The sequence below is a fragment of the Pipistrellus kuhlii genome, unplaced genomic scaffold (genome assembly GCF_014108245.1).
Source record: "Pipistrellus kuhlii isolate mPipKuh1 unplaced genomic scaffold, mPipKuh1.p scaffold_m20_p_17, whole genome shotgun sequence".
Classification (NCBI taxonomy): Eukaryota; Metazoa; Chordata; class Mammalia; order Chiroptera; family Vespertilionidae; genus Pipistrellus; species Pipistrellus kuhlii.
In genome coordinates, this window is record NW_023425482.1 from 11061803 (window position 1) to 11083764 (window position 21962).

Here is a 21962-nt window from a genome sequence, read left to right on the forward strand (position 1 = left end):
TATGATGTGTGCTGACCACCAGGAGTGTCAGCAGGTGCCATCAGAACGTGGGAACAGCAGCAGCAGGTGCAGGACTGCTGGCAGATAGGGAACTGGGGAGGGGGGGGGTGCAATAGGAAGGGCTGGGCAGGGGTGCAGAGGATGGGCCAAGACCCACTCATGTGCCCACCGCAGCCTCATGGCCCACAGTTCCTTTCAAGGTGCACGAATTCATGCACTGGACCCCTAGTATAGAAATAATTTAGAGTTTACAGGAAGGCCAGTCTGAACAAAAAATGGGCTAATATACTGAAGATTCACAGTATCCTTCTTTTGGGGCAAATTAATTTGGTCAACAAAATATTGAGTAGAACATTGCCCTGTGAATAAATAGAAATGTTCTTTTGGGATCCCTTTGTTAGGCAATTATTCATGTACCTGATGAATTCCCTTTAGAGATACTATTTGCATTGGTCCAGGTTTAGTTTGTTTCTCTGTGGATAAAGTCATTGTAGACCTTGTCCCAATTTCTATTCAGAAAATTGGGACACCTAAACTGGTCTTTGATGTCCAAGACTAGATAAAGGCTAAATGTTTACTGGAATGCAGGCCCCATCCATCAGCATTCTAGGTCACTAAGAAAACTCACAGGGGAAATAAGGAGTCAAGCATGTTATAACACAGGTCCCAATGGCCTTCTTACTATCTCAAGGAGATGATCTCAATTAGGTTTTGGTTCCTTTATTTCTTTCCAAACCAAGTATGAAGAACACACTGTTTTATCCCTCATTCTATTATTTTTGGATGTCTCGTGAGTTAAACCTTACAAACTCCCATTTTTCTTGTAAACTTAAAAGTCATGAAGCGGAATTGTGGTAGCATCCGACACAGGACCTGAGGTCACCTATTGGGTGAGGCTGGATTGAGGTCTGGGAATGCTGCTGAGGGTCTAGGTGAGGCAAAGAAAGGGCCAGAGGGGCAGGAGATGTTGGACAGATAGAATATCAGCCTGACAGAGAGATGAGGGGTGACATGCTTGAAGGACAAGGGGGAGATTTTAAATCTATTCTGATTCTAGACCTGGCTACATACATTTGGACAAGAACATAGGACTTTGGCTACTCAGGGATACTTTCCCTAATTTTTAGTTTTACTCTCTTTTTATTCTGGACTTTGCCTCTATTGTGGAATTTACCTATACTTCAAAAATCATGCTATAAAGTGATTTGAATCCAAAATCAAATTTGCTTTCAATCCTCCCCCCTCCCCCCCCCTCTAAGTATAGGAGCCTCAGGAACCAGAGAGACCACAGAAGCCCAGCCCATCTCCCCATGGGTGCCCCTAGCTGGCCAAGCAGACCAAACTGCACAGCTGGAGGCCTCACATCTGGGTTTTTTTGGGGTATCTGGACTAGGGGCTCCTGAGAAGCAAGGTGGGAAAGGAAGAAACAGAGAGACCCCTGTGGCCATGACAGAGGAAAGACCAACGCAGATGCTGGTCCCACGGAGAACACTTTTCTGCTGTCTGCTAGGGCTATCTGGAAGCCATGAGAGGCTCAAGGTTATGCTCTTGCTGCCCAGGCTAATCTATTAGCTAGTCACAGGATACAACAATTTCACTTGTTTTCAAGGCATTGTTGCTTCTAAAAGTTCAAACCTCCTTTGGAACATTATCTCTTTTCTATCCTGAGCATATGCATGTGCAGGATCATTTTCTTCTATAACCCAAGGAGAATCCAATCAGAGAGATTGCGTTTAATCAGGCCAGGTAGGCTCCTATATGTCTCCCAGCTGGGGGGCAGTTGGAGCGCTGGGTGGAAAATACCACATAAGGCAGGAAGGAGGGCTGGAGAATGTCATTCCTTCCTGTAAGATGGGAACAATTTCACACACAGGATGTGGTGAGGATGATGAGGTATTTAGAACAGCAACAGATATTTGTGGTTTTCCCTGAATGTACTAATCAGATCAAATATAAAATAGCTGGATCATTTATTTCCCTTCGTGGATAATGACTTCAAAGTTGTACAGAAATCCTGTGGGCATAATGAGTTGTTTTTTGGACCTTGAAGGGTCTTCAATCTTTAATAGTCCGCACAACTCAGCTTTGTAACTTGTTGAACTAAGGCTCTTTGCTTGGGACCCTGTTAATCAATCCATGGGCTATCTTCATTCCCTGATTCTTTTCTTCATCCTGTTTTGCCTGAATTTTCCCTGCACCAGTCTAGACACCAGCATTCTGGTGCCTGGCTGTAGTGGCTCAGTGGATTGAGCATTGTCCCATAGACCAAGAGGTCCCGGGTTTGATTCCCAGTCAGGGCTCATTCCTGGATTGCAGGCTCCATCCTAAGTAGGAGGCATGCAGGAGGCAGCTGATCAATGATTCATTCTCTCTTATCACTGATGTTTCTCCCTTCCTCTCTGAAATCAATAAAAAAATTAAAAAATTAATAATAAAATAAACATCACCACTCTGTAGAGTACATGCTTCCCATACTGATTTTGTATCATCTGCTGAGGTGTTAACAGAAAAAACTTACTTGTCAAGTTCAATCTCCCAGGTTAAAGCTGCTGTACATCTTCTTAATTCCAGTGTCCAGTGAAATAAGTAAAAATAGAACATCTTCCCTTTTGTCCTAGGAGCTAAGAATGAAGCATTAGGAGACTTGCTTTTTATTATTATTGATTTTTTTTAGAGAAAGAGAAACATGGATTCATTGTTTCACTTATTTATGCATTCATTGGTTGAATCTTATAAGTGCTCTGACCAGGGATTGAACCTATAACCTTCATGTAAAGGGACAATGTTCTAACCAACTCAGCTACCTAATGAGGCCCTTTTTTTTTTCTTCTTTTTTTTCTTTTTCAATACTCCAGCTTTGCCACTGGGCATTGCTGCCTTTGCCCTATGACATTGGTCGGCAAAATGCGACTCACGAGCTACATGAGGCTATTTGGCCCCTTGAGCAAAGCTCTTCCACAAAATACCACATGCGGGTGCGCCCCTACAGTGAGGTTGAAACTTCAAGGCCCATGTGTAGAAGTCGGTTTTCGGCTCTCAAAAGAAATTTCAATCGTTGTACTGTTGACATTTGGCTTTGTTGACAGATGAGTTTGCCGACCACTGGCCTATGAAACAAGGGAATTAATCCTCATCTGTCATTTTAGCCTAATTAACTTGCCTACAACCATTATAAGAGACTCAAAATGTTGAATAATTCCTTCTGTCACAGATTTGCGATGTTTGCTCTGGATCCTGATCTTTGTACTATGAAATTTAAAAGAAAAAAATCTAAGCAAGTTTCAATTTATGTATTTCAAAAGTTCCTGATAGTAAAAATCCTAGAGATTAAAAAAAATTTTTTTTTACATAAGACTATGGGGACTCAATCTTCTCTAATAACACATACTTAAACAAACAAACAAACAAACAAACAAAAACATGCTTCTTAAGAGAACCAAGAGCCCAGCTTCACATTGCATCTATTGCAATGCCTGAAGTTCCACCTCACCAACTGACCTATTGCTAGGGTGGGGGTTTTCAACCTTGGAACTGTTGGCATTCAGGGCTGGGTAATTCTTTATGGTGGGGGCAGTTTTGTGCATGGTGGGATGCTCAGCAACATGCCTGGTCTCTACCCACCAGATGCCAATATTAACGCCAGTTATGACCACCAAGAATGTCTCCAGATGTTCCCAAGTACCAGGAGAGCAAAATTGGCCCAGTTGAGAACCACTGCTTTAGGGATTTAATAATCCTAGAAACCAAGCCTTCATTTGCAGCTTCTTTGACAGTTTACTTACAGAGTATGCAGAAACCTAGGCACAGAGGTGAAAGAAATGTGGGAGATCTACTTGCTTCATCCTGGGAAGCATAGGTACTCCTCTGGTCCTTCAGGGTCTTCTGGAGCCTCCTGCCCAGGTCCCCTCCAAAAGAAGGTGAGGACAAGCCTGCTTTTCTCTTAAGACAATCTCTCATAGCAACACAGGGCATATTAGGCATCACCAGGAAGAGCTATTGGCTCTTTCAGGAGAACATGCATCATTATTAATGTATTTCCATTTAATGCCACATTATTAGGAAATCTCTGTTTAAACATGGATACTTCACAAATACAAATAAAAATGACTTTTTCTCCCAGTTCAAACTTCAGACACTTCTTTCCTGTTTATCTGCTTATTAAAACTTTGCCTGGCCTGTGTAGCCCAGTGGTTGAATGTTGACCCAGAACCAGGAGATCACCGTTTCATTCCCAATCAGGGTACATGCCCAGGTTGCAGGCTCAACCCCCAGCAGGGAGCAAGCAGGTGGCAGCCAATCAATGATTCTCTCTCAACATTGTTGTTTCTTTATCTCTCTTCCCTCATCTCTGAAATCTATTAAAAAAAAAAAACAAAAACCAAAAAACAAAAACAACAAAAAACACAGAAAACTTGAAAATATTCTATAAACTAGTCTTATTTTTAGTACCACTGGAAGGTTATGACTATTAACCAAGCCCTCAATGTGAAAGGGCTGCTAGCAATTTCATTTGTTCTAATCTGCATGATGCTGTGAAGAAAATTCGTAATCTCTGAATAAAACATTTAACTCGGGACAAATACCACTGATCCTGATACTCTAGGTGCAATTTCTGTGGCAATTCACCCAGATCTCCTTGACTGATTTCTCTAATGTAATTTCAGGAAAATGGAATGTTAGAGAGATATTGTCATTATGGTAGCTATTTAGAGAACTGTAAATCTGAAGACCTACTAGTCAGATATATACCTTGTTAGAGAATAGTGATTTAAGTGGTTTAAAAATATACCACATCTTAACTAAAGAGTGAAAAAGAGAAAAAATTGATACTATATCTCTATATAATTCATCAATATCAGACTTCAGTATAGCTAAACAAAAATTATCATGAACTGCCGAAACCGGTTTGGTTCAGTGGATAGAGTGTCAGCCTGGGGACTGAAAGGTCCTGGGTTCGATTCTGGCCAAGGGCATGTACCTTGGTTGCAGGCACATCCCCAGTAGGGGGTGTGCAAGAGGCAGCTAATCGATGTTTCTCTCTCATTGATGTTTCTAACTCTCTAGCCCTCTCTCTTCCTCTCTGTAAAAAATCAATAAAATATATTAAAAATTATCATGAACTGAAATAGACAAAATAAATAATTCCTAAAGTGTAACTTGCCAAAGTTTGGTTTCTCAAAAGGGTAATATAAAAATCTTAATTTTTGAAGACTCACTTTTTAAATAGGGAAAAGTTTTTGAGAAGCATTTTAAGGGTAAATATTCTTTTTAAGGATAAATATTCTTTTGGGATAAGTTAATTCAGATGCACAGACTTCTGCCACATTTTTAATGAAGCATGAACTCTAGATTTTTTTTGAAGTCACTAAATTTCTCGTTACAGCACAGGAAAAATGAGATAAAGTAGGAGAGGGATCAGTATCAAATTCAGCCCTAAGCAGCAACATGTTTGAGATGCAATCATAAAACCAAGTATTTCACCCAGGGCATGGAAAATGCAGTGGATCATCAGAAAGCATAGAGTAAAAAGCCGCAAGCAGAAGCAGTAAAAAAATGCCAGGACTGGAACAGGTCAAACTGACACATACCATGTTATTAATCTCACTCCTTTAGGGAAAAAAAGTTTTTCACATTGAGATAACATACATTCTTTTGAGAATGACAAAGTTGCCATGGAGATATATTTTTTCAAAAATTTTTTCATTTTCTGAAATTTTACTGATAAGCTAAAAAAGAGAATCACTTGTTTCAATTTTGTTATTTGTTTTTCCAGCCTTATGTTCTGTAATAATTAACTTGCTTGAGAGTAAAGTATCAACAATTAATAGAAAAGCCTTGGCGATAGTTTTTCCTATGCTTGACTATTTTTGAAATTGTGGATTTAGAATAAAATTACAAATGTACTTATTAGTAAGATAAAATTTGGAGTTCTTGAAAAGTTGGTTGAAAGAACTGAATGAATATTGGTATTCTTCCAGTTCAAGAATTATAGGAAATGCTTTTATTCATTCACATCATTTGGGCACTTGCTCCTTTCAAACATATATATATATTTGTTAATCCTCATCCAAGGATATTTTTCCCATTGCTTTTTAAAGAGAGTGGAAGGGAGGAAGAGGGAGAGAGAAAGAGAGAGAAAGGGGGAGGGAGAAACATAAATGTGAGACAATATTATTTGCCTCCTGCACACACTCCAACATGGGCTGGGGATCCAACCTGCAACCCAGGTACCTGCTTTGGCTGGGAATTGAACCCTGGACCCTTGGGTATGTGGGCCAATGCTAATTACTGAGCAACACCAACCAGATCAAACATGCATGTTTTTAAATGAGTACCCTCACATTCATTAATGTTTTAGAACACTGACAACTTAAGAATCCTCTGCATTTGCTCTTTAGCCTACCTCTCTTGATAGGTAAATAATGTGTCAGTGTATCTGCTAATAAATACAGTTCACATGACTGAATACTTTGGATGTAAACATTGAAAAACAATAGTATTTAGCAGACTATCTTCTAGGCCATAAGAACATTATAATAATAGTACTAGAAGTACTAACCATAGCGATCAGACAAGAAGAAATAAAAGGTATCCAAAATGGGAAAGAAGAAGTAAAACTGTCCTTAATCGCAGATGCCATGATACTATACATAGAAAACCCCAAAGACTCAATAAAAAAACTACTAGACCTAATAAATGAATTTGGTAATGTAACCGAATACAAAATTAACACCCAGAAATCTATGGCCTTCTTATATGCCAATAATGAACTCACAGAAAGAGAAATAAAATTAAAAAAAACACACATACACACACACACACACAAAAAAACACACAACAACAACAAAAAAAAACAACAATTCCATTTACTATTGCACACACACACAAAAAAAAGATACCTAGGAATAAACTTAACTAAGGATGTAAAAGACCTGTATTCGGAAAACTACAGGACATTGAAAAAAGAGATAGAGGAAGACATAAACAAATGGAAGAACATAGCATGTTCATGGATTGGTAGAATCAACATCATTAAAATGTCCATACTTCCTAAAGCAATCTACAGATTCAATGCAATATCTATTAAAATACCAATGGCATATTTCAAAGATCTAGAACAAACTCTCCAAAAATTCATCTGGAATAAAAAAAGACCCCAAATAGCCACAGCTATCCTGAGAAAGAAGAACAAAGTTGGAGGGATCATAATACCAGATATCAAGCTATATTACCAAGCCATCGTTCTCAAAACTACCTGGTACTGGCACAAGAACAGACATAGAGACCAATGGAACAGAATAGAGAACCCATAATTGACCCAAGCCATTATACTTAATTAACATTTGATAAAGGAGGTAAGAGCATACAATGGAGTCAAAACAGTCTCTTTAATAAATGGTGCTGGGAAATTTGGTCAGATACATGCAAAAAAATGAAACTAGATCACCAACTTATACCATACACAAAAACAAACTCAAAATGGCTAAAGGACTTGAATGTAAGAGAGGAAACCATAAAAATCCTACATCCTTAAGTTTATTCCTAGGCAGCAAAATTGCAGACATATGTCGTAGCAATATCTTTACAGACACAGATCCTAGGACAAGAGAGACTAAGGAGAAAATAAACAAATGGGATTACATAAAAATAAAAAAGCTTCTGCACAGCAAAAGAAACCATCAACAAAACAACAAAAAAGCCCACTATGTGGGAGAACATATTTGCCAATGTTATCTCTGACAAAGGTTTAATCTCCAACATTTACAGGGAACTCATACAACTTAACAAAAGGAAAAGAATCCAATAAAAAAAATGGGCAAAGGTCCTAAATAGACACTTATTGAAAGAGGACATTAAAAAAGCCAAGAGACATATGAAAACATGCTCAAAGTCACTAATCATCCGAGAGATGCAAATCAAAACAACGAGGTACCATCTCACACCTGTCAGAATGACTATCATCAATAAATCAATAAATGATATGTGCTAGAGAGAATGCAGAAAAAAAGGAACCCTCCTTCACTGCTGGTGGGAATGCAGACTGGTGCAGTCACTGTGGAAAACAGTATGGCGTTTCCTCAAAATTTTAAAAAACGGAACTGCCATTTGACCCAGTAATACCACTTCTAGGAATATATCACATGAAAACAGAAACACCAATCAGAAAGGATATATGCACCCCTACGTTCATAGCAGCACAATTTACAATAGCTAAGCTTTGGAAACAGACTAAATGCCTATCAGCAGATGAGTGGATTAGAAAACTATGGTACATCTACACAATGGAATACTATGCTGCGGAAAAAAGGAAGTATTCTTACCATTTGCAGCAGCATGGATGGAACTGAAGAGCATTATACTAAGTGAAATAAGCCAGTCAATGAAAAAAAAAGTACCACATGATCTCACTTATTTATGGACAATAAAGAACATTATAACCTGATGAACAAAAAGATATATACAGAGGCAGAGAAGCATTGAACAGACTGTCAAATTACAGCAGGAAGGCTAGGGAGGGTTGGGAGGGAGATAAGAAATCAACCAAAGGACTTGAATGCATGCATTATAAGCATAACCAATGGGTGCAAGACACTGGGGGTGGGGGGGAGGGCATGTGCCTGGGGGCGGGTAGTGGAGGCCGGGGGAAGGTCATGGGGGAAAAAAGGATACATATGTACTACTATTTTTAATACTTTAAATGATAAAATAAAAATAAAAAAAGAACATTATAATAGCCAACATCTTGCTTAAATAACTGGATTAAAATTCATGTCATTGAACAAAGTATTTTAGATGCTGGATTATGTATAAACCAAGGATAGACCTGTCTTTTCCCATGTCAAATCTAATCAGTGGTAGATTAACACACTTCAGATGAGAAAACACACACATACACTGTGAAATATAAGGAAAATGAACTGCATAATATTTGGGACTTCAAAGGCTTCATCCCTAAATCCACTCCCTCCCCCTATTTACTTGAGCCTTCTGAGGACAAATTTGAAAAGCACTAATCTAGAAATACTAGACAGTAAGTTCTTTTCACAGTCAATATTAGATGACAGGCTCAGTGGTTCGGTTTTCTATTGGAATTAAGATAGACATTCTAAAATTAAGGCCATAGGCTTTGGCCTGTGTGTTCAGTGGTTAAGGCGCCATCCTGTGCACCGAAACATTGTGGGTTTAGTTCCTGTTCCAGTCAAGGCACATACACATGTGTGCATAAGGTAGTCAATGGATGTTTCTCTCTCCCATTGATGTTTCTCTCTCTTTCTGCCTACCTCCCTCTAGAATCAATGAAAAAACATATCCTTTGGTGAGGATTAAAAATTAAGGCCATAAAGGATGACATGTAAATATCAACCTGTCATTTGCCACTACAAATAAAATAACACAACTTCACTAGATTGGCACTGATACATTTCTTCCCATCAAAAGTAGCTTCAAACCTTTCAGGTAAATCTACAAATTTTTTTTCTACCTTTACATTTCATGTCAAGGAAATTAAAAGCAGTGATTTAATTTTCCTGTAAATTAGTGGCCAAGCAAAGAACTACTTATATTCTAACCCTTTTTTTGCTCTTAAGCCAGAATTATATTATTTACAAAAAGTTGTCACAGTATAAAATGGTCACATTTGGCAAATGTATTAAGTGAAGTAATTTCCTTTAAATAAATTTTCCAAAAGCTTATATAGTTTTATAAAAATAAAAACTTTACATCAAAATAGAAACGTTAGAATGGAGTGTCTTTTCATTTTCTATTACGAAAACTGTTAGCATGTTTTTATGATAATAAGTAAAATAATGAAAATAACTAGGCACAATCATTTTATCATGTGACTTTCAGAAGACAACAACTTTGAAAAATTAAGGCAACAACATAAGTCACATTATGAGTAGGTCGAAGAATTCACAGAAAAAAGGAAGAATTCTTACTTTTGTTTAATCACTAAATTTGAGTTTTTACAAACAATTCTTAGAACAAGTCAGGTAACTGAAGTTTTGGGGAAATAGTGCTTACTTACACATGAACTATTACATGCTCCATTTTCTATAAATAACTCTATTGGCTGAATTAACAAATACTGTCACAAAAACAAAACAAAAAATTTAAAGCCATATATCATTGCATTTATATTTACAAAAGCCATAAACAAACATGCATTTCTCCTTTACTAGGACTTAAATAGGTGTTTGAACATTAAGGCAGAGATGATTCTAAAACAATGAAATGTTAATTAAGGCTTATGTTTTTGTTTCAAAATCCATATTCATAGGCAACTGTGACCAAAGCAAACATTTATAAACCAGGTGGAGTTCAAGATATGTTCTTTAACCATGACAAACAAAAATTCTATGAAATAGGAATTAGCAACACAACTTATTAGTCCCCTCCTTAGGTTTTATCTTGAGGATTTAACTTTCAGCGGCACAAGCATGTGCCACAGAAGGAACAGAGCATTTTTTTTTTTTTGGTGAAGTTAGAAAACCTACAGGCTGCACTGATTTTTATTTGCCTGAAAGTTGGCCAACAATCAAGAATTCAGGATCTCCTAAATATAGAAAATCCCCAAAGCATCCTTGACCATGCTCCCATCTCAAAATAGAGGATTATTGAAGCAATCAGTCTTCAACTCAGTTTTCTTTGAAGACTGTCTGGTATTACCTTTTCTAAACAAATAAAGCAACAAAACACAGAAGCTGGATCTATTATGTAATTGCTATCCTCAAGGCACAAATAATACCTCCTAGTCAATGTCTTTCCTTGTTCAAGGAAAAGATGAGAGGTGGATGAAGAGCCATTCTAGTGTAATTGTTGATTGCACTCTTCTCTCTCAAGATGCTATGAATTGAAATTTAGGGGGAATGTCATATATATATATATATATATATATATATATATATACACACACACAATATATATATATATATAATTAATAAATGTTTAGAGTGACAAAACTCAGATGCAGCCTGTGCAATTTGACAAAGAGCCAAACAGCTCTGGAGCACCACCCTGGCCTACTGTAGAGAATGGGGGGATGTTTGTAGGGCACACTTGGTATGGGCTAATAGGCATGATTCCACGATTAGAAGGATCACTATTTACACTAAGTACTTGCCACTACTACTTTAAGCAGTAATTTTACAACACGCCTGTACACTTACATTGGTATCAATAATAGTTCATGTAGAGAAGGGATGACAATGACTACATGAAAACTGTCTGAAAAGCTAAAGGCAGATGTAGTTTTCTTTTGTGTCTACAATTCAGAAAAGATATATATGTCAAGCAGCTGAAGCTACAGACAGTAGGAGCCTCAAACCACTCATGCATAGGTGCTTAAACCTGATGGTGCAGCATCAAATTTCTTTAGGTCTTACTATCAGGAAAAGGAATTTCTAACAAGCACTGTCAAAAATATTTTAGAGGCGATTTAAGCAAGTCATACTTTGATTAAAATATTTTGGAGATTTGAAAAGTCTGTACCCTGGTACCTGGTAAGCTTGGCTTTAGCTAAATGACTTGAAGGGTTTTAAAAGTGTGAAGTCCCTCCCCACCCACCACCCTTTTTTTTAAGATGGAAAGACTAGCTGTGAAAGGCAACACAATACAATCAATTTTAAATCAACATCTTCACTTTATAATACACTCACATTTATACACGTTTACAAGTACAAAAGGCAAAGAAACTCAAAGAACGGAAGAACTGCATATTAACTACATTCAACAGAGTTAATACTGTGGTCTCCACTCCCCATTTTTTAAATAAAGGAAATTGTAAATGCCATTCCCACATGGACTTCACTTTTAGAAGTTGGAAACTGTGTGTGGTTCTGCACATGTCTGGGTTTCTACAGAGCTGAACTGAGATTCCATCGTGTTCCAGGCCAAATCGGCAAGAAGAAAGTCATCCATTGCTGTTTGCGTTTCATTGCTGGTGCAGAACAAGCTCCCCAGGGTTTCAAAGCCAGAATGCATGGTCTGCGTTTCCGTACTATTTAACTGAACCTTGCTTTCTAGAGCAGATAGGTTTTTAGCAGCGGAGATCCCTTCAGTTTGGGTCTCGGTGTCAGACGAATCAGTACTCATGGAAAAGCTGGAGTGTTTCAGAATACTTCCCAGAGGCAGATGAGGACTACTGTCTAAAAAGAAGTTCAAATCTGTCTGTGTCTGTGTGTCAAACATTTCAAGGCCTAAGAAATTAGAATTTCCCCTATAACTGTAGGGCTGGGCAGAGGTGTCTGCAAGTAGGAAGTCAGTTTGGGTCTCTATGTCCAGTGATTCTAAGACCGGCTCAGTGGTCATGCTGCTAAGCCCACTCTCTTCAGTTTGAGTCTGAATATTAGAGGCCGAAAAGAACTCTTCGATATCAAAATCAATTGTGGGATTCTGGGTTGAACCAGATGGGAGCTGGCTATCAGGTCCAGTGTTCGTGTCAGACAGAAGACTACGATTGTCCAGTGTCTGACCAGGCAGATTACTAGACAAGATGTTTTCTAAATCACTTAATAAATCCATAGTTTGGGTCTGATTATCTGTCATGTTCTGTGAAGGAAGCATACTGTTCTGTGCACTAAAGTTTATAACTGGTACAGATTTCTCAGTATCTTGACTTAAAGCTTTAGAGTGGTTCTGAGGTAACAAAGCATGAGTAACAGTCTCTCCTACTAAGCTGCTGCTTATAATATTGTCTGTAGTGATACCGTACGATGAATGGACACCCTCAAAAATGTCTCTGCACATTACAGCTTGGTCCATTTGTACTCGGTCATCTGTTGGATTTCCCATTCCACTGGTTTGAGTTTCTCTGGAGATTCCACCTGCCTGGAAAGAGGCATCTAAAAACGCATCAGTCTGAGCAGCTCTAGATGAAGTTACTTTAGAACTGGGCAAAAATGTCTGAGTATGAACACTAATGGGGAGGGAAACTTGAGAACCAAAAGTCAAATCAGTTTGAGAACAAGACGATACAGAGGAATCAGGGCTGACCCACTGTGCAGAAGGTATAAAGTGTTGTGTGGCGTAAGACAGATCTGTCTGTACATTGATTGAAGAAATGCTGTTCTTTTGACATGCATTCCCTAGTTCTTGTGAAGGACTAGATGAATTTTTACTCAAGTTCACTTGAACACCTGTACTAATCGGCTCAACAGCAACAGGATTTATAATCTTTGAAAGAGGAAGGCTCTCCTTAAGAGAGCAGGCTTCTGAATCAAGGCCAAGAATCAGAGTTCCTACTGACAAGGGTAGTAAGTGCACAGCACTGGAGGCAGAGCCCTGATGATCAACACCTAACACTACAGGCTGGGCTGAGGAGTCAGCTGTAGGCACAAAGACAGGCATAGGAGAAAACTGCATAACAGGTAGTTTAACCAAAGCCACTTTGGGCTTTGGTAAAAGCAATTTCTGAGGATATTTTGGAGTTGTTGTAAGAGTCTGCTTTCTGGCATTAGAGCCACAAGAATCTTCAAAAGATGCAGCTAGCTTTATTTCTGAAGTTTCTAATTTTTGAGTGTCTGGTCTTGGGATTGGTTGGTTGCTCAAAGATTCAACAGTTTTATTGGACAACTTCTGGTTTTGCAGGCAGCTTTCCATTTTTCTTTTCTTAACAGGTGGGTCCCTGAAAATGATAGAGTAAAAAGAGGTCAGAATCAACCCAGTGAAGAGAAGTCCCTTCTTTTACACCTCTTGGAGAACTGAGCCTGCTGTATGGCAGGCAGAAGTTCAGGAATATGCAAAGAGGAAAGGAGAAAGCGTACCTTTTTTTGTGGAGGGCAGGGGAGACACAGCTCTAAGTACTAGAACTTAAATTAGATTTGCAAGCATACGAATGCTAACAGATTAAATAATGCAACTTTTATCATTTCTAAAGTAGGAAGCTTTAGAAATACAAAGCTACCCCAAATATAAATCTGGCCTTTAAGATGAAGTATAGCCATGGCTGGATGGCTCAGCTGGTTGGAGTATCTTCCTGTATACCAAAAGGTTGCAGGGTTTGATTCCCAGTCAGGGCACATAGTTACGTTGTGGGTTCAATCCCCAGTTGGAGTGCATACAGGAGGCAACCAATTGATGTTTCTCTCTCTCCCTTCCTCTCTCTGGAATCAATGAATAAATCCTTGAGCGAGCATAAATAAGTAAATAAATAAAATGAAGTATAGTTTCATGTTAAGGGACCCTCAAAAGGAGTTGGCAGAAATAAGAAAGAACTGGGTTAAGTAGACATGGATCCTTTGTTAGTACTGCTACCATTTCTGAAAGTTCCTTTCTTCCATGTCTTACCTTTTCCCCATTATTCTTCCTTTCTTCCTACACTAACAGTTTTCTAGGAAGTTTCATTTGAAACTCTTCCCACAACTATTGACTTTGGGGCCACCATTTCTTCCCCTTTACCTGTGCTCCGCAGGGATCTCATGGCCAGTTCGGTAGATGTGGGACTGTAATGCAGTTCTACTTGCATACGGACAGCCACATGTGCACTGGAAGGTCTTGCCACAATCCTCTGCATGTCTCTTCAAGTCCCATTTAGTGCCATATGAATTGCTGCACTTACTACATTTATGCTTCTTTTCAGCGTGCATTTTCATAAAGTGCTAGGAAGAACACAAAGGAACCAGAATGAAAAACTGCAACTGCTCAAAACATTTCAAAAACCATCAACATACCCAAATTAACAATGATTTTACACGATAAAACACAGCAGTCCAAATCAAAGAAAATAGAAGCCGGCAAATTGGCAGTTTATCATATACCTCTTCTCCCTAGCACTTCTACTTTGTGAAAAGTGTGGAGACAGTTTTGGAAACAATCCGTAGTACCCAGCATTTAGGTTCTGATCTATAAACAAGTGCTGCAGGCAGAATAAGAAGTCTGCAGTACTTTCTATAGGACCCCCTCCAGCAAACCCTCTGGGAAGTAGTTCAGCTGCCAATTTCTTCCAGTCCTGAATCACCTCCTTTCCCAGTTGCTGGGCCCCCTTCCTCCCCTTAATATAGCCGTTTCTGAAATTCTGCCTTATCTTACTCCTTTGGGAGAACATTTCCTTTCTTTGTGCCTTTGCTTGTCGAACCTTGGAGGCACAGATTCACACAAGAGATACGAAGTACACATGTTCTCATTCTTTGAATTAACCATTTTCTCTTTCTCTCTGAATCCACTTCTGGACATCTTTCCCTCCAGAACAAGGCACGTCTCCTTCATGTGCATTATACCTTACTCACCTTTTCCAACTGGAATACTTTCAGGTGGATATCCTCACACAATTTTCCGCTCATTTCTCTACTTATGTTTGGTTAAGTAATTAGAATGCACACTAGGTTTATACCATTTGCATTTCATCCTCAGAGAAGTATACTTAAGTAAAATACCTGTTTTACGAGATAAAATTGAGAAAATGGCCTGTGAGGACCTCTGGGGCATCCTTCAATTGGACAACAGTAGAATTTTGGTACAGTTTTCAAATCTTTTCTTATTGTTGGATTTACTATGCCATCCTGAAAAAGAAAAATTATTTTAAATAATTATTTAAAAAAAAATCAATACAACAGACTGGGAGTAAAAACAAGGAATGACTAAAGACAGGAACAAGGGATCTTATTTAAAAGATTAAAATATTCTAAAACTGAATTGTGGTGATGGTTGCACAATGCTAAAATAAATGAATTATTCACTTAAATTAGGTAAACTTTATGATGTATGAACTACAGCTCAAACCGTGTTGTTTCAAATTCTATCTATTTCTTTATCCATTCTAAATCTACAATTTCTTCCCTTTGTGGATGAAAGAGGGGTTCTGTAACAAATCTAACAAAGTAATTTCCCAGGGTGATCTGATTAGACATTCCTAACTGGGCAGGTCATGGATAGTCGTGCCTCAGGTCTGTCACTTCCCTAGAAGTTTCTCTTTGCAAGCCCTGTGCATTATTTATGTGCATGTAGGTTAACATTCCTGTAAAATGCTGCTTTTCATCCCTCAGATCTAATCATAAATATTTCCCTGCCTTAAATTCTCCCATTTTCATGTAATCTTCTTTACTTCCCTCCTTAATTCCAAATATATAAAAGCAACTGTAAACTTGTCATTCTGGAAAACATTCTCTCTGTTGAGATTTTGCTTCTAGACATGTCTTCTGTTTGGGGCACATAAACTCTTAAAAACTCGTAAAAATTTTCTACAGGTTCTTCAAGTCAACAACTTGAAGCCACTTACTTGCAAAGTGGTATATTTACAGTTTATCAGGCTCAAGATTTCTATATCATCCTTAAGTCTTCCTTTCCCTTTTCTCTCATGCCCAGGGTCTTAGTATGAACTCCTAAAAAAGCCTCCCTTGACTATGATATTGGCCTTCCTGATAAAAAGCACTGACTTTCTCTGATTATCACACTGCCCCTAAAGTAGCTAAAGCTAGTTGACATAACTTTTATATAGCATACTATGTTTGAAATTTAATGATTATTATACAGGCCAGTACTAACAAAGCTTTTACTAGTGTTAGGAACTCTTCTAAGCACTTTATATACATTAACTCGTACATAATCCTAATAATCCCTTATTATTAAATGTGATTGAGATTTTGGCTAAACGTTTTCAAAGTCAAACCTCAGTTCTTGAATGTCTCCCATCTCGAACAATTCAGTTCTTGACCAAATTTTTCATGAAAAAATGTCTCAATTGTTGAACAAAATTTTGTTTCTCAACAACCCTTTCATGCTGATACCTGTATCATCAGTCATGGCTCTCTCAGGTGACAAAGGAGAGAACGTGCAAGTATGAGCCAGTTTACTGCTAAACCTCAAGTTGTTAACATCTCCGGAAACTTTGATGTGAATATTTTCTAATGGGAAAAAATAATGAGAATCATTGATTGGCTGCCTCCTGCACACCCCTATTGGGGATTGAGCCCACAACTCAGGCATGTGACCTGGACAGGAATCAAACCAGTGACCTTTTGGTTCCTGAGTCAACCACTGAGCCACACCAGCCAGGCCTCTAAGTCATGTTTTAAAAATATAAACGTTGCTGGATAAAAAGTTCTCTAAGGGTTCTCCTGTCCTTTTCACTGCTTTCAATCACAATGAATAAAAGAATTTTTAACCATCAAGAAATGTCCATTTACTCTAATTATTCCTTTCACTGAATCATCAGTTTTCATTTCTGCATGGATCCCCCTCGGCAAGGCTGCACTAGGATATTTCCATATTTTCTTATTGGATATGAAATATAGACATATATCTTAAGAACCCACATAAAACCAAAATGCAGCATGTACCCTTTACCTTACAATCCCACTCTTATCCATCATCTTTCAGAAGGGTTTGTTAATCATTTATGTTAAGGAATATTTGGTTAGGGGCAGGGTATCCTATGAAGAAAGATTAGAATAGAACTGGAACCATACAGCAACTAACAGGGAAAGGAATAAAAATTATATTTTGAAAAAATAAAAATTAGGAGAGGAACTAGAAATATGCAAGTAGCTGCAACCAAGAGAATGAAAGGGACATTTTTCACTAAATGTTATGCAAAGTGCCAACCAAATATACTCAAGATTAGCTTCAGAACTGAACTTGGCTGATAGTGAAGTCTCTGGTCTAAACACAGACTGCTTTTAAAACCCTGGGGAACTCCCATCAGCCCTTATCAGGCCTTCTCCCAATACTTTGAGAACATCAAGTATCAAAAGTAATGTTTGAATTCCTCTATTACGGATTCAGACTAAGAATACAGACTTGCCTCTCTGAGGCATTACCATATGGATATGGTTATTTTGTCACATAGGTCACTTTTAAAAAATATATATTTTATTGATTTTTTTACAGAGAGGAAGAGAGAGGGATAGAGAATTAGAAACATCGATGAGAGAGAATCATCAACCAGCTGCCTCTTGCACATCTCCTACTGGGGATATGCCCGCAACCAAGGTACATGCCCTTGACCGGAACTGAACCTGGGACCTTTCAGTCCGCAGGCTGACACTCTATCCACTGAGCCAAACTGGTTTCGGCACATAGGTCACTTTTATTAAAGAAAGTGGACCTCCTCCCCTTCCACCAAGACATCAGATGTTCAGAGACTGCTGTACCATGGTTAGAAAGGCAGAATAAGTCAAGAAAGTGAGCCTGTTTGACAAGGAAAAAAAACACAATGATGGTTCTCAGCGAGGTTTCTTTAATTCCCACTGAAACAGGTCTCCCTGGTGACTTTGGAAGGAAACTCAGAAAAGTCCATTTTTATTGTTCAACACTTTTAATTTAGAAAGGGATCTCGAGTGCTGTCTTCAGAAAAACCTGAAAAATGAATCTGACTAGAACTGAAGAATGACATTACACGTGTTCTAAGCAAGGGAGATGTATACTCTGAAAGGCTGAAGTCCAAGTAAAGATCTGTCAGTTTGTATTTTCCTGAAATATATTTTTCCTCCTTAGGTCTATTATATCTTCTGTATTGGTATCTTTACAATTCTGAACTTTACATCTTATAAACACAATTAGAAATAAACCTATTATATACATACTAGCACTACCATGGAGAGTAAGTGCTCTCTTCATGCTAAACAGATGCTGCGTAAAGTCTTGAGAGTTGTAGAGCTCCAGACAGCAATTCCAAAGAAAAGAACAATGTAAAGCGTTAAGACGCGCTTCCTAGAGTGCTGTTCAGCCAACACGTCCTCGTTAGACTGGCAGCTTTACTTGTGCTCAGAGATATAAAGTCTGCCGTAGCTGTGGGATGAAGGTGGGTGATGGCGATGGTCTATGAGCTAAAGAGAACCAAGGGATTAGGCTGTAGAATTCCTACAAGTGTATACTCATCCACTCCAGTTAAAATACAGTTAAGGAAAATAAATACGATGAAAAGAAAAGGAAGGATTTAGTTAAAAGTTAGCATGAAAGAGAAGCCCATTCCCAGAGTTACTTCACGTGTGTTCTTGCCGAAACCCCACACTCCTGGGAGGAGAATCATAGCCCCACCTGCAGGGTCTTCCTCAGCACACTTCCCTGTACGGTTCCTATTCGGGGTTCCTAGTCCTCCTGTGGGAAGGCAGCTGCTTTTCTGTTCAGTTGGTGCCTATGAAAAGATTACTCTTCATGGGCAACACAGCTGCCATAGCTATTAGACTTTCTGCTGTTAAATCCTTATCAGAAGCCTGATTCTAAGGACGTTTCCAAGGAGAAACATGCAATATGCCAGGTAATTTAAGCTTCCTCCTTAACCAATTCAGACTGTCAAAAGCTACATACTCACAAAAACTGCTTTCAGTGACTGAAGGTTTCAAATTATGTCGCTGTTGGCCAAGAAGGGCTCTAAGTGGTGGGAGGAAACTTCCAATTATAATGACTGAGAAATTATGATTTCACAGGTCTGGGTGGGACTGAACATCTGGATTTTTTTTTAAAAAAAATATATCTTATTGGTTTTTTATAGAGAGGAAGAGAGAGGGATAGAGTTAGAAACATCGATGAGAGAGAATCATCCATCAGCTGCCTCTTGCACACCCCCTACTGGGGATGCGCCCGCAACCAAGGTACATGCCCTTGACCGGAATCGAATCGGGGATCTTTCAGTCCGCAGGCCGATGCTCTATCCACTGAGCCAAACAGGTTTCGGCTGATCATCTGGATTTTTAAGAAGCCTTCCACAGATGTGCATTATATTTTATATAGGGTAGAAGGGATGTTCAGACGGGAGACATTCCTCTCGGGTCTCAAGCTGGTCCCCGCGGCGCTGAGCCGGGCCTGCAGCCGGCTCCCTCTCCCCGCGGGCGGGACCCCCCCGAGGCGCGGTGGGCGTGGTGGGAAGCACTCGGGCTCCGGGACCGGAGACTAGGTTTAAATCCCAGCACCACTCGGGTTCCGTAACCCGTTTCTCATCGATGGAATGAGACCGGGAGGTCCGTACCTCACACCAAGTTGCCGAGAGAACTGCCGAGAGAGATCCACGCCCGGGCTGCGAAGTTAGAGGCCGGCAGTCCCGGCGGGTCCGACCGGCATGACACAGTATTTCCTTATCAGTACGTGTTCCCGCGTCCTCGCTCCCTCCTTCCCCGGCCGGGACGCCCCCCTCGGCCTGGCCCGTCCTGTGTACTCGGAAGCCCCCTCTGACTCACACGGCGCCCTCCAGACCCCGGGGAGCAGCACCCGCGCCCACGCCCCCAGCGCGGCGCCGTGCGGGCGCCAGGCCTGGGGCGGCGCCGTGGGGCGGGCGGCGGCGGGCTCACCTGCAGGCGGTGGCTCTTGACCAGGTGCATGTTGAGCGCGGGGCTGTTGGGCAGGATCTTGCCGCACCCGCGCACGGTGCACAGGATGTTGGTCTGCGCGGCCCGGGACAGCTCGCTCACCGACGGCTGGATCAGCTCCCCGGCCGGCGGCGCCGGACCCGCGGGCAGCTGCTTCGCCGCCGCGGGCCGAGGCCGGCTGCCCCTCAGCCGCCCGGGGGGTCTCCACAAGCCCGAGGCGGCGGCGGCGGCGGCGGCCCCCCTCGCGGCCGCCGGGACGGCCGGGGCGCCCGAGGCCGGAGCCGCGGGTCCCACCGCCGCCGCCGCCTCAGAGGCCGCCATGGCTCCCGCACAGCAGTCGGACCCAGCTCGCAGGCCCCGCCTCTTAACACTGCACTTCCGGCAGGGGGCGGGGCCTCCAGGCTTATTAGCATCCGGTCAGATTGAGCTGGACGCGGCGCCCCCTGCAGGCCAGCGGGGAGCTGCTGCCAGGTGAGGCGGGAGGACTGCAAGACTTCATTAGGATTCCTATGAACAGGTAGAGGGTATTGTTTGTGCTTCCAAGAAACTTGACATCAGGCAATAATTGGAGAAGAAAAAGTGACGCGTTCAGAAGTTTTACTTCCCAAAGATTAGAAACAACTCAAGTGTTCAACAGCAGGACAGACAACTAGATGTTAATTACAGCTGTATTTCATTTACTGTTTACCATGTGCCAGACACTGGAGAAAGCACTTGTCATTTAGTGTCTTCAAAACAGCCATAGTGGGTATGCACTATAAGTTTTGCAGAGAAGTAACTAATTAGCCCTAGGTCACATTATACAAACAAAAGGACGTTATAATTGGCAGAACTAATCATTTTAGGGAGGCTGGGTTTACTTGCTTATATTTTAAAGGATAAGATTCCATTACTATTTGGGAGACAGTAGAGTTCAGGGCAGGGTTCTAAAACCTAAGTACCTAGAGGGACTAGGTAGGTCTGGTAGGTGAGACCAGTAGGTCAGGTATAGACAAAAGGAAGGGGTAAGGACTGTAGTGAAATGAGAAATAAATCTTTGTTTAAAGGGGAGCAGCTGCATCTCTGATATCACTGGATTTGTTTTTCAATATATTTATGTGAAAACATTCAACATTTATATATTAGCATATGTATTAGTGTTCTATGCTGCAATAACAAATATCCACAAACTAGTGGCTTAAAACACAGATTTGTTATTGTTGAAGAAACTCAAAGAGCCTGGAGGCATTGGCTGGAAATAAATGAAAGGACTTATTCAAGGGTCTTGGAGTTTGCAAGCTGGGAACACAGCAAGGCAAAAATGTGTTCCAAAGCAGGAAGAAAAGTTAAGTTCTTATAATAAAAAGTACATTCTTGAGAATTATCAGTCCTGCATTCTTAACCTTACAACTGACCCAGGATGATTATCAGTCATGTGTCAGGGCAGGCGGGGTGATGGATGCCAGGAGGTTTGGTCACATCCTTTGATCTGGATAACGGATATCAGGTGGATGTATACGTGAGTCCTTTAGGGATAGAGGGTTATCTAGAAGTCCATTTGTAAATCCAAGCATTGACACAGGACTAGAAAGGTTAAAAAAAAAAAGTTTATGGTCCCAGGTTAGTTGGAACAAGAATGGAATCTTTCATGCCTCAAATTCATGTTAATTTTTAGTAGCTTAGCTAAAATGACTCATCTTATATATTCCCCATCTTCTCTCTTTCTTCATTATCTTAGAGTTCGGG

At 40.2% G+C, this 21962-nt stretch overlaps 1 protein-coding gene and 2 long non-coding RNA genes across 7 annotated transcripts; 2 read left to right on the top strand and 1 right to left on the bottom strand.

The window, feature by feature from the left end:
• Positions 1-728: 728 nt before the first annotated feature.
• Positions 729-21921, top strand: LOC118720914. The gene is made up of 3 exons (XR_004988561.1): positions 729-739; positions 6607-6611; positions 21554-21921. It is a non-coding gene; the product is annotated as an uncharacterized LOC118720914 (long non-coding RNA).
• On the bottom strand, positions 11622-20596 carry ATMIN (ATM interactor). Of its 5 annotated transcripts, none has more exons than XM_036441350.2 (5): positions 20220-20359; positions 16604-16838; positions 15372-15497; positions 14398-14597; positions 11622-13624 (listed from the first exon to the last, which is right to left on the bottom strand). In XM_036441350.2, the coding sequence occupies exons 4-5, from the start codon at positions 14589-14591 to the stop codon at positions 11812-11814; spliced, it is 2007 nt and encodes a 668-aa protein (XP_036297243.1). In that variant the 5' UTR covers positions 14592-14597; positions 15372-15497; positions 16604-16838; positions 20220-20359; the 3' UTR covers positions 11622-11811. The 5 variants fall into 5 exon arrangements, with proteins under 5 accessions (XP_036297243.1, XP_036297241.1, XP_036297242.1 ...); XM_036441348.2 differs by lacking the exon at positions 16604-16838 and adding an exon at positions 18519-18761 and having other exon boundaries at positions 20220-20348; XM_036441349.2 differs by lacking the exon at positions 20220-20359 and adding an exon at positions 18519-19378.
• LOC123652478 lies at positions 17350-18135 on the top strand. Its single transcript, XR_006741847.1, has 2 exons — positions 17350-17782; positions 18016-18135. It is a non-coding gene; the product is annotated as an uncharacterized LOC123652478 (long non-coding RNA).
• Positions 21922-21962: the final 41 nt, after the last annotated feature.

What these genes read in the sequence shown, in the direction of transcription:
- ATMIN (XM_036441346.2), bottom strand. Translation starts at nt 20,558, where the DNA reads ATGGCGGCCTCTGAGGCGGCGGCGGCGGTGGGACCCGCGGCTCCGGCC. An exon ending in AATTTTATCTCGTAAAACAG is followed by an intron (nt 14,598 to 15,371) that starts GTATTTTACTTA and finishes TGTTCTTCCTAG; the next exon opens with CACTTTATGAAAATGCACGC. An exon ending in GAGATCCCTGCGGAGCACAG is followed by an intron (nt 13,625 to 14,397) that starts GTAAAGGGGAAG and finishes TATCATTTTCAG; the next exon opens with GGACCCACCTGTTAAGAAAA.